Below are 14,569 nucleotides of genomic sequence, written 5' to 3'. Positions count from 1 at the left end.
TTTTACATATGTATGTATGTATTTGCTATTGGATTGTAGGAGTTCCTTATATATTTTGGATACTAACCCTTTATTAGATATATGATTGCAAATATTTTCTCCCACTCTGTAGGTTGCCTCTTCACTCTGTTGATTGTTTCCTTTGCCATGCAGAAGCTTTTTAGTTTGATACAATCCCACTTGTTTATTTTTGCTTCTGTTGCCTGCACTTCACTATCATGTCCAAAAAATCATACCTCAGATCAATGTCAAGAAGGTTTTTCCCTATGTTTTCTTCTGGTAATTTTATAGTTTCAGATCTTACGTTTAAGTAACCATCCAGAGTTTCTGTTTTGCAAAATGAAAAAGTTCTGGAGGTGGATGGAAGTGATGATTGCACAACATGAATGTACTTAATGCCACTGGGCTGTACACTTAAAAGTAGTTACAATGATAAATTTTGTCATGTATATTTTACCACAATTTTTTTAAAGGACGAATGAAAAAAGAATTTAAGATTGGTGTTAAAGTTTTTTTAGACTAATGTTGTCTATCATGCCTGGTGACAGTTCTTTCACTGTTACCTTGAAAAATTATTTAAGCATTTATATTTGTAAATAATTATATTTAGTTATTTATTGTAGTTCTATTTATCTTGACTCATCCACTAGATTGACTTTTATCTGAGGGAAGTGGCAACATCCCATTCTTAGTGTGAGTCAAAAGAATAAAGCTCTAGAGCTTGTGCTTAGGTTTGATGAGGTATTTAAAAATATTCCATTTTTATCTCATTGCAGTGCTTCTTTCACTTGGTAAATGGCAGGCATTTCTTCCTTTTTGGGGATCCTCCAGATTGATAGGTCCCAAACACTTGCTGTGGCTTTGACTTTCACTCAAGGTCTAGGGCCACTGGGTGGGCATGGGATTATGCCCATCATCCCACTGGGGAATCAGCCATGGACAAGCTATTAGAAAGTATCTCACTGCACACTAGATCATACAATATGCATGTAAGATGATCTTTCCCCAAACTCATGGCCTTACCTATGCCACTTCTCATTCTCTGACTCAGGATGGCATTACTTTTGCACTCATCCCCTAGTCTCTGTCAGCGTGAGTGATAGCAGAGGTGTCCAAAGAATACACCAGTAACCTTCTGCATTCCTGAGAAGTTGCCTTTATTCCCGTGCTGATGTGCACAGTCATTCCTTTAGCAGGAAGTACTATGAAGGGTTAGGATGAGAAACTCTCTAACATCAGAGAACAACTAACTCCAGCTTCAAGACCACAACAGTTTTTCCCTTGCCTATCCCCTAGAGATGCATTCTTTATTGAAAGCACTAGACCAGAGGGGTTCTCCTGAGAGCCTCAATGGCCCTTCTGCACTCCTTTCTTGACCACTTCCCACCATCACCACTCTTAGGAACAGAGATGAAAAGGAACAGGAAAGCAATATTGGCTAATTCTTCTTTGAGGTCAGCTCATAGGAAAACATGCTGGATATGGCAGAAAATACTGAAAAAGAGTATTGTTGAGAGGATTCAAAGGTAGAGGTCTTTTCAGATTCTGTTTTAGATTGAGCAATCTCTAAGGAAGAAATTGTTGGTTTATTCACCTTTAGGGAAGGCAATGCGGTTTCAAGGGTAGCCTCTCTGGGAGCATCCCAGGTGGGTTCAAATGTTTTCTCGGTGGGTGATGGTTGTCTAACATCATCCTTGCTAGGCATCAGTGGTTTGATGGTTTCCTTGACTTGCTCTGGTTCACTGGATTTCTTCTTGGGGACTACTAAAAAATGGCAAGAACCTGGCTGTTTCTTTGTGCTCTTGGTTAAAGCTGGGTAGAAGGCTGATAGAGCCCAAGGATTTCCCAAAACTCGGAAGGAAGGCTTATTGGGTAAATTTGTAGAGTCCTGACTCCCATGTTCCCTCTGTTGTAGGCTTAAACTCCGAAGATCTGTGGGATAGAAACAACAAAAACAAAGATTCCTCAAATGTCACTTCTCTAATCTTTTCTGGTCATGTTGAGAAGTTTTATCATCTTTAAAATGTTGGCCCCTCACGTACCATCTCAGGTTCTTTCCCCCCTTAGTTTTCCCTTCCCCAAACTTGGTAAGGATTTTATTATGGCACTGGAGTTTAAGAGTCTATTGTAGGGGCGCCTGGGTGGCTCAGTCGGTTGAGCGTCCAACTTCAGCTCAGGTCATGATCTCCCAATGTGTGAGTTCAAGCCCCGCGTCGGGCTCTGTGCTGACAGCGCAGAGCCTGGAGCCTGCTTCCGATTCTGTGTCTCCCTCTCTCTCTGCCCCTTCTCTGCTCATGCTCTCTCTATGTCTCAAAAATAAATAAAAACATTAAAAAAAAAAGAGTCTATTGTATGAGATTTTAGGTCACCATGAAAGCTCTCAGAAGGTAGGAAGTCACATCTGCTTAAAGTTCATGCATTTCACAACCACTGCTTCCAAATCAATTTGAACAAACAAATGAATACATCCTCAATTAGGATGGGAGCTTTTTAAAGGCAGAGACTTCGTCTTGCTTGCCACTACATACACAGTGCTCAGCAGCATCTGTCACACAAGTAAGTTCTGAAAAAATAATTTTAATCTGACAGAAAAATAAATGATGGAGACTACTTCTAGTAATGTAACTAGAAAACTGAATCGTACCAAAGACAAATTAATAACTGGATAATAATTAACCCAAGAAAACACCTTAAAATCATTTAAGATTTTACAATACGGTGAGGAACTGTGGGGCCAAAATCTAGAAGATAATGAGAATCCAAAGAAGTCAGTCCAGATCTCAGTTGTTTTTGCCCTGAGTGTAATGTCAATCTTGAAACCACCACACACATGAGCTTCATTTTCTGTCAGCTTTACAGAAGGAAGGGGATTCTAATTGCACTTTAATTGAATTTGTAGATCAATTCCATGACAAGTAGTATCTGTGATATTAGGTTTTCTAATTCATAAATGTGGCATGTTGGTCCATTTGTGTCTTCTCTCAGTAAACTTCTGTAGCTTTCGGTGACCAACCATATCTTCTCTGTGACAGCTTGCAATGTTTTCCTTAAATTTATTCCTATTTTGGTTTTTTGGTGTTGTAATTGATGCTATTTAAATTTTTAAGTTTCTGATTATTTATTGCTAATATATAGACATACAATTGATTTTTCTGTATATTGACCTTGTATCCTGAGACACTGTTTAACTCACTTATTCCAGTAGGTTTGTTTGTTGATTTCTTATATTTTTTTTAATTTTAATTCTAGTATAGTTAACATACAGTGTTATGTATAATATAGTGATTCAACAATTCCATATATTACTCAATGCTCAAGATAAATATACTCTTAATCTCCTTTACCTATTTCACCCATCCTCCCACCCGCCTCCCCTCTGATAACCACCTGATTGTTTCCTATAGTTAGGTGTCTTTTTTATTTGTCTCTTTTCCCCCCCTTTGTTCATTTTGTTTCTTCAATTCCACACGAGTGAAACCATATGATATTTGTCTTTCTCTGACTTACTTAACTTAGCACTATACTCTCTAGATCCATCTGTGTTGTTACAAATGGCAAGATTTAATCTTTATGGATGAATAATAGACTATTTGTGTGTGTCTTATCCGTTTATCTATTGATGGACACCTGTGTTGCTTCCATAATTTGACTGTTGTAAATAATGCTGTGATAAACATAGGGGTGAATGTATCCCTTCAAATTAGTGTTTTTGTATTTTGGGGGTAAATACCCAGTATGTCAATTACTGGATCATAGGGTAGTTCTATTTTTACTTTTTTGAGGAATCTCCACTCTGTCTTCCACAGTGGCTATACCAGTTTGCATTCTCACCAACAGTGCATGAGGGTTCCTCTTTCTCCACATCTTTGCCAACACTTGCTGTTTCTTGTGTTTTGATTTTAACCATTCTGACAGGTGTGAGGTGATATCTCATTGTGGTTTTGATTTGCATTTTCCTGATGATAAGTGATGTTGAGCATCTTTTCATGTATCTGTTTGCCATCTGGATGTCTTCTTTGGAGAAATGTTTGTTCATGTCTTCTGCCAATTTAAAAATTGGATTATTTATTTTTGGGCGTTGAGTTGTATAAATTCTTTATATGCTTTGGATACTACCCTCAACCCAATATGTCATTTGCAATTATCTTCTCCCATTCAGTAGGTTATCTTTTGGTTTTGTTAGTTGTTTCCTTCGAAGTACAGAAGCTTTTTATTTTTCCTTTTGTTTCCCTTGCTTCAGGGGACATACCTAGAAAGATGTTGCTATGACCAATGTCAGAGAAATTACTGCCTGTTTTCTCTTCTAGGATTTTTATAGTTTCAGGTCTCACATTTAGATCCTGAATCCATTTTGAGTTCATTTTTGTGTATGGTGTAAGAAAGTGGCCCAGTTTTATTCTTTTGCATGTTCCTATCCTGTTTTCCCAGCATTTGTTGAAGAGACTATCTTTTTCTCATTGCATATCCTTTCCTCTTTTATCAAAGATTAATTGACCATACAGTTGTGGTTTTATTTCTGGGTTTTCTCTTCTGTTATATTGATCTATGTGCCTTTTTTTTTTGTGCCAGCACCATACTGTTTTGATTACTACAGCTTTGAAATATAAGTCCAGAATTATGATGCCTACAGCTTTGCTTTTCAAGATTGCTTTGGCCAATTGCAGTGTTTTGTGGTTGCATACAAATTCTAGAATCACTTATTATAGTTCTGTGAAAAATGCTGTTGGTATTTTGATAAGTATTGTATTAAATGTATAGATCGCTTTGGGTAGTATACTCATTTTAACAATATTTGTTCTTGCAATTCATGAGCATGGAATGTCTTACCATTACTTTGTGTCACCTTCAATTTCTTTCATCAGTGTTACAGTCTTCAGAACACAGGTCTTTCACCTCTTTGGTTAGGCTTATTCCTAGGTATCTTATTATTTTTGGTGCAGTTATAAATGGGATTGTTTTCCTAATTTCTCTTTTTGCTGCTTCATTAGTGTGTAGAATGCAACAATGATTTTGTACCCTGTGACTTTACTGAATTTGTTTATCAGTTCTAACAGTTTTTTGGTGGAGTTCTTTGGGTTTTCTCTATATAGTATCATGTCATCTGAAAATAGTGAAAGTTTTACTTCTTCCTTACTGATTTGGATGCCTTTTCTTTCTTTTTGCAGTCTTATTGCTATGGCTAGGGCTTCCAGTACAATGTTGAATAAAAGTGGTGACAGTAGACATACTTGTCTTGTTCTTGACCTAAGGGGGAAAGCTCTCAGTTTTTCTCCATTAAGGATGATATTAGTTGTGGGTTTTCCACAAAACCTGTGGCCTTTATTATGTTGAGGTATGTTCCCTCTAAAACTACTTTGTTGAGAGTTTTTACATGAATGGCTGTTGTACTTTGTCACGTGCTTTTTCTGCATCTATTGAAAGGATCAGATGGTTGTTATCCTTTTATTGATGTGATGTATCACACTGATTGACTTGTGAATATTGAACCACCCTTTCAACTCAGAAATAAATCCCACTTGATTGTGGTGAATAATTTTTAAAAATATATTGTTGGATTCAGTTTGCTAGTACTTTGTTGAGGCTTTTACATCTATGTTCATCAGGGATATTGGCCTGTAGTTTTCTTTTTTAGTTTTTTCTTTTTTTTTAGGTGTGTGTGTGCGTGCGTGCGCGCACATGCATGTATGTATGTGTGTCTTTATTTGGTTTTGGTATCAGGGTAATGCTGGACTCATAGAAAGAATTAGGAAGTTTTCCTTTCTCTTATGTTTTCTGGAATAGTCTGAGAAGATTAGGTATTAAGTCTTCTTTAAATGTTTGGTAGAATTCACCTGTGTAGCTGTCTGGTCCTGGATTTTTTTGTTTGTTGGGAGTTTTTTAAGTTACTGATTCAATTTCATTGCTGGCAATTGGTCTGTTCGAATTTTCCATTTCTTCCTGCTTTGGTTGTGGTAGGTTATCTGTTTCTAGGAATTTATCCATTTCTTCTAGGTTGTCCAGGTTTTTTTGAAATGTACTTTTTTATAATATTCTCTTACAGTCCTTTATATTTCCATGGTGTTGGTTACTTCTCTTTCATTTCTGATTTTGAGTCCTCTTTTTTTTCTTTCTTTTTAAAATATGTCTGGCTAGAGGTTTATCAATTTTGTTGATCTTTTCGAAGAAACAGCTGGCTTCATTGATCTGTTCCATTGTTTTTTCAGTTTCTATATCATTAATTTCTGCTGTAATCTTCATTATTTCCTTCCTTCTGCTGTTTTTGGGTTTTGTTTGTTGTTTGTTTATTATTTGTTTGTTGTTCTTCTAGCTCCTGTAAGGTTAGGTTGTTTGCTGGAGATTTTTCTTGCTTCTTAAGGTAGTAGGCTTGTATTGCTATAAACTTCTTAGAACCACTTTTGCTGCATCCCAAAGATTTTGGATTGTTGTGTTTCCATTTTCATTTGTCTCCATGTATTTTTTTTAATTTCCTCTTTGATTTCTTGCTTGACCCATTCATTGTTTACTAGCATGTTATTTAACCTCCACCTATTTGTGTTCTTTCCAGATTTTTTTTCTCGTGGTTGCTTTCTAGTTTCATCACGTTGTGGTCAGAAAAGATGTGTGGTATAACTTCTTTTTTAAATTGTTGAGAATTGTTTTATGACTTAATATGTGATCTATTCTGGATAATGTTCCATGTGCACTTGAAATGAATGTGTGTTCTGTTTTAGGATGAATGTTCTGAATATATCTATTAAATCATCTGGTCCAGTGTGTCATTCAAAACCACTGTTCCTTACTGATTTTCCGTTTAGAGGACTTGTCCATTGTTGTAAGTCGGGTGTTAATGTTCCCTATTATTGTATTACTATAGATTAGTTCCTTTATATTTGTTATTAACTGGTTTATATATTTGGATGCTTCCATGTTGGGTGCATAAACATTTCCAATTATTATGTTTTCTTGTTGTATTATCCCCTTAATGTTTATATAGTGTCCTTCTTTGTCTCTTGTTATAGTCCTTGTTTTAAAGTTTTGATTGATATAAATATTGCTACCTCGGCTTTCTTTTCATATCCATTTGCATGATAAATATTCTTCCATTTCCTCACCTTTTTTAAATTTTCAAGTTAGTTAACATACAATGTAGCCTTGGCTTCAGGAGTAGGACCCAGTGCTTCATCTCTTACATATGATATCCAATGCTCATCCTGAAAGTGCCCTCCTTAATGCCCATCACCCATTTAACCCGCTCCCCACCCACCCACCCACCAACCTCCTCTAACAACCCTCAGTTTGTTCTCCATTTTTAAGAATCTCTTATGGTTTGCTTTCCTCTCTGGTTTTTTAAATCTTATTTTTCCTTCCTTTCCCTTATGTTGAGTTTCTCAAATTCCACATATGTCCATCTCCTAACTTTCAATCTGCATGTGTCTTTAGGTCTGAAGTGAGTCTCTTGTAGTCAGCATATAGATGGGTCTTTTTCTTATTCTATATATTCCAACAAACTATGTCTTTTGATTGGAGCAATTAGTCCATTTACAGACTACATAATTATTGACAGGAATGTATTTATTGCCATTTTGTTATTTGTTATATGTTTTTGTGGATCTTCTCTGTTTGTTTCTTCACTTGCCCTCTTCTCTCACCATAAGTTGGCTTTCTTTAGAGATATACCTAGATTTCTTTCTTTTTTATTTTTTGCCTATTACTTGTTTTTCATTTGTTGTTCCCATTGGGTTTGTATATAATATCTTCTGCTTAAGTTGATGGTCACTTAAGTTTGACCCATTCTTTACTCCTCTCCTCCCCATGTTTTAGGTATATGGTATAATACTTCACATCCTTTCATTTTGTGAGCCTCTTGACTGATTTTTACATACATACTTATTTTTACTGCTTTTGTGCTTCCTATTAACTCTTACTAATGGTCATTTCCTTTCCACTCAAAGAGTCCCCTTTAACATTTCTTGTAGGGCTGGCTTAGTGGTCATGAACTTCTTTAACTTTTGTCTGTCTGGGAAACTCATTATCTCTCCTTCTATTCTGAATGATAGCCTTGCTGGATACAGTATCCTTGGCTACAAATTTTTCCATTTCAGCATTTTGAATGTATTATACCACTCCCTTCTGACCTGCAGAGTTTCTGGTGAAAAATCCACTGATAGCCTTAAGGGGCTTTCCTTCTATGTAGCTGTTTTCTTTTCTCTTGCTTTTAAAATTCTTTATCACTGCTTTTAAAATTCTTTATCACTGTCTTTTGACATTTTAATTACTATGTGTCTTATGGACCTCCTTGGGTTGATTTTTGCTGCAGGATCTCTGTGCCTCCTGGATCTGAATTTGTTTTCTTTCCCAAATTCACAAAGTTTTCAGCTATTGTTTCTCCAAATAAATTTTCTGCCCCCTTTTCTCTTCTTCTTTTGAGATCCCTACATTGCAAATGTTATTGCACTTGATGGAGTCACTGAGTTCCCTAAGTCTATTCTCATTTTGCATAATATTTTTCTCTTACCTGTTCAGCTTGATTACTTTCCATTACACTATCTTCTAGGTCACTGATCCATTCTTCTGCTGCTTCTAGCCTACTATCTATTTCATCTAGTTTACTTTTTTTTTTAATGTTAATTTATTTTTGAGAGACAGAGCATGAGCAGGGGAGGCACAGAGAGGGAGATACAGAATCTGAAGCAGGCTCCAGGTTCCAAGCTGTCAGCACAGAGCCTGACGTGGGCCTCAAACCCATGAACTGCAAGATAATGACCTGAGCCAAAGTCAGACGCTTAACTGACTGAGCCAACCAGGTGCCCCATAGTTTATTTTAAATTTCAATTACTGTGTTATTTCTGATTGGTTCTTTTTTTTAAATCTCTTTAAGGGTCTCACTGATGTCCTCTACTCTTTTCTCAAGTCTATTGAGTATCTTTATGATCATTACTTTAAGTTCTCTATCAGGCATATTATTTATCTCCATTTCCCTTAAGTCTCTTGCTGTGATTTTGTCCCACTCTTTTATTTGGGACATATTCCTCAGTCTCATTTTTGTCTAACTTTCTGTGTTTTTCTTTTTCTTTTTGTCTTTAATGTGTGTGTGTGTGTATATATATATATATATATATATATATATATATATATAACTTGACTATATATAAATATATATATCACTATATATATCACATCACTATATATATCACTATATATATCACTATATATATATATATATATATATATATATATATATATATAGTCAAGTTTTGTCTGTTTTTCTGTGTTAGGTAAGTCAGCTATGTCTCTTGCTCTTGAAAGTAGTGGGTAGGGTACACAATTTAACAAGGTGGTGCTAGTCCTCTTCCACAGGGCAAGCATAGCCATCACAGAAACAGAACCCAGTCAGCTTCACAAAGCACATGTGGGCTGGGGGCACAGTTTTAATAAGGTGTGACAATCACCCATGGGAGATCACCAGCCTCCACTGGATGTAGGCCCTACAAAGTGTACAGTTGGAAGATGTGTTGGCAAGATTTGTGCTGGTCTTCTGGGGGAGGGGAACAGCAACACCAGGACTGAGGCAAGCCTGGCTTGAGGGGATGGGGTGTAGTATAAGCAAATTAGCTAGTGAATGCTGGTGCCACATTGGTTCGCACAGGTGGCCATGTGTTTATGCTAGGTGGGGCAAGGGAGGGAGATAATGCCTGCCAGCTCCTTTGTTACTGGAGAAGTCCCTCAGTGAACTCTGAGATTAGTAAATAACACTCCCTCTATGCCCCCAGTGTTTTTCAAACTGCTGCTTCTATGCTGTATCCCTGTGGGCTGTGTGTTGTGCTATCTCTTTAAGGGTGGGGACTCAGTTTCCTATTGCCCTCTTGGCTCTCCTAGAGCCAAGCCTGCTGATTTTTAAAGTTCCAGGCTTTAAGTCTCACTGGTTAGAAGAACTCATGAAATTCAGCCCCTCTGGTTTTCAACACCAAATGTTATGGGATTCATCTTCCCTGTCCAGACTTCTGGGTGTGATAGTCTGTTTTTTCTCCCCTCTCCACACCCATAGCTCCCTCTTTCTGGTGGTTAAACCCATCTAAATCACACTATATCTTTGCCCTTCCTACCCTCTTCTCTATATTTAGTTGTGAAGTTTGTTCTGGCAGTCTTTCAGACATTTTCTGGATTATTTACACTGGCATGAGTGTTAACTGGTTGTGTCCATGGGACGAGGTGACTTTAGGGTTCTCCTACTCCACTGTCCTGGGAAGTCTAGAATTTTTATGTAATTAATCTGCAAATGAGGAGTTTTTTTTATTTCTTCCTTTATGCCTGTTATTTATCTTACCAAACTAGTTAGGATTTCCACAATGCTGAGCAGCAGTGGTGAGAGCAGATACCCTTGCCTTATTTCTGATCTTAGGGGAAAAACATTCATTGTTTCACCGTTAAAAATGATATTGACTGTAGGTTTCCTATAAATGTTTTCCATCAGATTGAGGAAGTTTAATTCTACTAGTTTTCCCAGAGCTTTTTTTTTTTTTTATCATAAATGGGTGCTTACTTCTGTCAAATATACTATTTCTACTTTATTAATTCAGTCGATTGTATTAATTTTCAAATGATATATTCATCTTGTACTACTGGGATAAACCCTACTTACTTATGACATATTATCCTTTTTATATACTGATGTATTCAATTTGCTAACATTTTGCTAAGAATTTTTAGGTCTAAGTTCATAATGATATTGGTGTATAAATTTAGTTATTGTAATATCTTTGTCAGTTTTTATAGGAGGGTATTGTTGGCCTCAAAAATCTGCTAGGTAGTGTTCCTCTTCCTTTTTTTCTGAGTTGGTATAAAATTAGCATTATTTAATATTTGATTAACCAGTGAAAATTCTCTGGACCTAGACGTTTCCTTTTGGTGAGGTTTTTGGGATATGCAGTTGATTCTGAAGGTGAGTTATTAAAAATTGTTATTTCTTCTTCTTTTAGTTCTGGTAAGCTGTTTATTTCAAGGGATTTCTCTAGTTTACTTAAGTTGTAAATTTTAGTGGCATAAAAATGTTCCTAATTTTCCTTTTTATGTCTAGGATATGGACAGATAATCCATTTTTCATTCATCATATCAGCAATCAATCTCTCTCTCTTCCTTTCCCTCCCTTTCTCATCTTGCTCAGAGTTTATCAATTTTGTTAATCTTTTCAAAAAATTAACTTTTACTCAGAACGGATTCTCCGGAGCCAAGCGCAGACAAGAGGCCCACGGAAGAGGGTAGGAAAGGTGGAGAGGCGGTGCGCGCTACACGGACTGGCGGGAGGGAGCCGGGGCGGAGGGGCAGCCCACCAGCCAAGCAGAGGCCCCGAGTCTGGCTTGCAAAAGCGGAGGGGCCGGACGGAGTGTGTTCGGACAGCAAGCGGGACTTAACATCTGGAAGGTTATAAGCTAACAGCTCTGCTCAGAGAGCGGAGGGCTGGAGGACAACGGGAGGGAGAGTTGTTGGGCCCTGGACGACAGAGTGAAGCTTGGCGAGGAACAAAGGCACTTGCCAGCGCCATCTCCCTCGCCCATCCCCCAGCCAAAATCCCAAAGGGAACCAGTTCCTGCCAGGGAACTTGCTTGCACCATGCAAACACCCAACACTGTGCTTCTGCGGATCCATCCCTCTGGCAGCAGGTCTGACTCCCTCCCGCTGCCACAGGGCCCCTCCCGAAGTGGATCACCAAAGGAAAAGCAAGCTGAGCCTGCCCCTCTCGCCCCTGTGCACCTTGCCGATCCACCCCAGCTAATACGCCAGATCCCCAGCACCAGAAGCCTGGCAGTGTGCAAGTAGCCCAGTCGGGCCATGCCACCCCAGTGAATTCCGCTCTTAGGAGAGGGGAAGAGAAGATACACACCAGTCTGACTGTGGCCCCAGAGGCGGGCTGGGGGCAGGCATCAGGTCTGACTGCGGCCCTGCCCACCAACGCAAGTTATTCAAGACAGCAGAGGGGAAGTGCCCTGCAGGTCTGCACCACTCCAGGGACTATCCAAAATGACGAAACAGAAGAATTCCCCTCAAAAGAATCTCCAGGAAATAACAACAACTAACGAACTGATCAAAAAGGATTTAAACAATATAACATAAAGTGAATTTAGAATGATAGTCATAAAATTAATCGCTGGGCTTGAAAACAGTATAGAGGACAGCAGAGAATCTATTGCTACAGAGATCAAGGGACTAAAGAACAGCCAGGAGGAGCTAAAAAAGGCTATAAATGAGCTGCAAAATAAAATGGAGACGACCAGCTCCAAAATAAAATGGAGACAGCTCGGATTGAAGAGGCAGAAAAGAATAGGTAAACTAGAAGATAAAATTATGGAAAAGGAGGAAGCTGAGAAAAAGAGAGATAAAAAAATCCAGGAGTATGAGGGGAAAATTAGAGAACTAAGTGATGCACTAAAGAGAAATAATCTACGCATAATTGGTATTGCAGAGGAGGAAGAGAGAGGGAAAGGTGCTGAAGGTGTACTTGAAGAAATAATAGCTGAGAATTTCCCTGATCTGGGGAAGGGAAAAGGCAATGAAATCCAAGAGGCAGAGAGAACTCCCTTCAGACGTAACTTGAATTGATCTTCTGCACGACATAGCATAGTGAAACTGGCAAAATATAAGGATAAAGAGAAAATTCTGAAAGCAGCTAGGGATAAATGTGCTCTAACATATAAAGGGAGACCAATAAGACTCGTGACGGATCTCTCTACTGAAACTTGGCAGGCAAGAAAGGAATGGCAGGAAATCTTCAATGTGATGAACAGAAAAATTATGCAGCCGAGAATCCTTTATCAGCAAATCTGTCATTTAGAATAGAGGGAGAGATAAAGGTCTTCCCAAACAAACAAAAACTGAAGGAATTCGTCACCACTAAACCAGCCCTACAAGAGATCCTAAGGGGAAATACTGTGAGACAAAGTACCAGAGACATCGCTACAAGCATGAAACCTACAGACATCACAATGACTCTAAACTCGTATCTTTCTATAATAACACTGAATGTAAATGGACTAAGTGCGCCAACCAAAAGACATAGGGTATCAGAATGGATAAAAAAAACAAGACCCATCTATTTGCTGTCTACAAGAGACTCATTTTAGACCTGAGGACACCTTTAGATTGAGAGTGAGGGGATGGAGAACTATTTATCATGCTACTGGAAGTCAAAAGAGAGCTGGAGTAGCCATACTTGTATCAGACAAACTAGACTTTAAACTAAAGGCTGTAACAAGAGATGAAGAAGGACGTTATATAGTAATTACAGGGTCTATCCATCAGGAAGAGCTAACAATTATAAATGTCTATGCGCCAAATACGGGAACCCCCAAATATATAAAACAAGTAATCACAAACATAAGCAACCTTATTGATAAGAATGTGGTAATTGCGAGGGACTTTAACACCCCACTCACAGCAATGGATAGATCATCTAGACACACGGTCAATAAAGAAACAAGGGCCCTGAATGATACATTGGATCAGATGGATTTGACAGATATATTTAGAACTCTGCATCCCAAAGCAACATAATATACTTTCTTCTCGAGTGCACATGGAACATTCTCCAAGATAGATCACATACTGGGTCACAAAACAGCCCTTTATAAGTATGAAAGAACTGAGATCATACCATGCACACTTTCAGACCACAATGCTATGAAACTTGAAATCAACCACAGGAAAAAGTCTGGAAAACCTCCAAAAGCATGGAGGTTAAAGAACACCCTACTAAAGAATGAATGGATCAACCAGGCAATTAGAGAAGAAATTAAAAAATATATGGAAACAAACGAAAATGAAAATACAACAATTCAAACGCTTTGGGATGCAGCGAAGGCAGTCCTGAGAAGAAAATACATTGCAATCCAGGCCTATCTCAAAACAAGAAAAATCCCAAATACAAAATCTAACAGAACACCTAAAGGAAATAGAAGCAGAACAGCAAAGGCAGCTTAAACCCAGCAGAAGAAGAGAAATAATAAAGATCAGAGCAGAAATAAACAATATAGAATCTAAAAAAACTGTAGAGCAGATCAATGAAACCAAGAGTTGGTTTTTTGAAAAGATAAACAAAACTGATAAACCTCTAGCCATGCTTCTCAAAAAGAAAAGGGAGATGACCCAAATAGATAAAATCATGACTGAAAATGGAATTATTACAACCAATCCCTCAGAAATACAAGCAAGTATCAGGGAATACTATGAAAAACTATATGCCAACAAACTGGACAACCTGAAAGAAATGGACAAATTTGTAAACACCCACACACTTCCAAAACTCAATCAGGAGGATATAGAAAGCTTGAACAGACCCATAACCAGCGAAGAAATTGAATCAGCCATCAAAAATCTCCCAACAAATAAGAGTCCAGGACCAGATGGCTTCCCAGGGGAGTTCTGCCAGACGTTTAACACAGAGATAATACCTATCCTTCTCAAGCTATTCCAAAAAATAGAAAGGGAAGGAAAACTTCCAGACTCATTCTATGAAGCCAGTATTACTTTGATTCCTAAACCAGACAGAGACCCAGTAAAAAAAGAGAACTATAGGCCAATACCCCTGATGAATATGGAT

At 38.0% G+C, this 14,569-nt stretch overlaps 1 protein-coding gene across 10 annotated transcripts in view; it reads right to left on the bottom strand.

The window, feature by feature from the left end:
• The window catches only part of GDPD4 (glycerophosphodiester phosphodiesterase domain containing 4), a 191,102-nt gene that overhangs the window by 40,416 nt on the left and 136,117 nt on the right, over nt 1-14,569 (bottom strand). For 6 of the 10 annotated variants that reach the window (XM_015536112.2, XM_042957378.1, XM_042957375.1 and 3 more), the window contains one exon: nt 1,141-1,932. The exons of 1 other annotated variant lie outside the window; for it this stretch is intronic. In XM_015536112.2, coding sequence (XP_015391598.1) covers nt 1,439-1,932 — 494 coding nt within the window. In that variant the 3' untranslated portion in view covers nt 1,141-1,438. Of the gene's footprint in view, nt 1-1,140; nt 1,933-14,569 lie in introns of those variants that run through there. 3 more of the 10 variants (XR_006208000.1, XR_006207999.1, XM_042957376.1) reach the window with 1 other exon arrangement.

This window comes from Panthera tigris, chromosome D1 (assembly GCF_018350195.1).
Source record: "Panthera tigris isolate Pti1 chromosome D1, P.tigris_Pti1_mat1.1, whole genome shotgun sequence".
In the NCBI taxonomy this organism is placed as follows: Eukaryota; Metazoa; Chordata; class Mammalia; order Carnivora; family Felidae; genus Panthera; species Panthera tigris.
The sequence above is the reverse complement of the archived record's forward strand: the minus strand, read 5'-3'. Positions and strand labels throughout refer to the sequence as shown.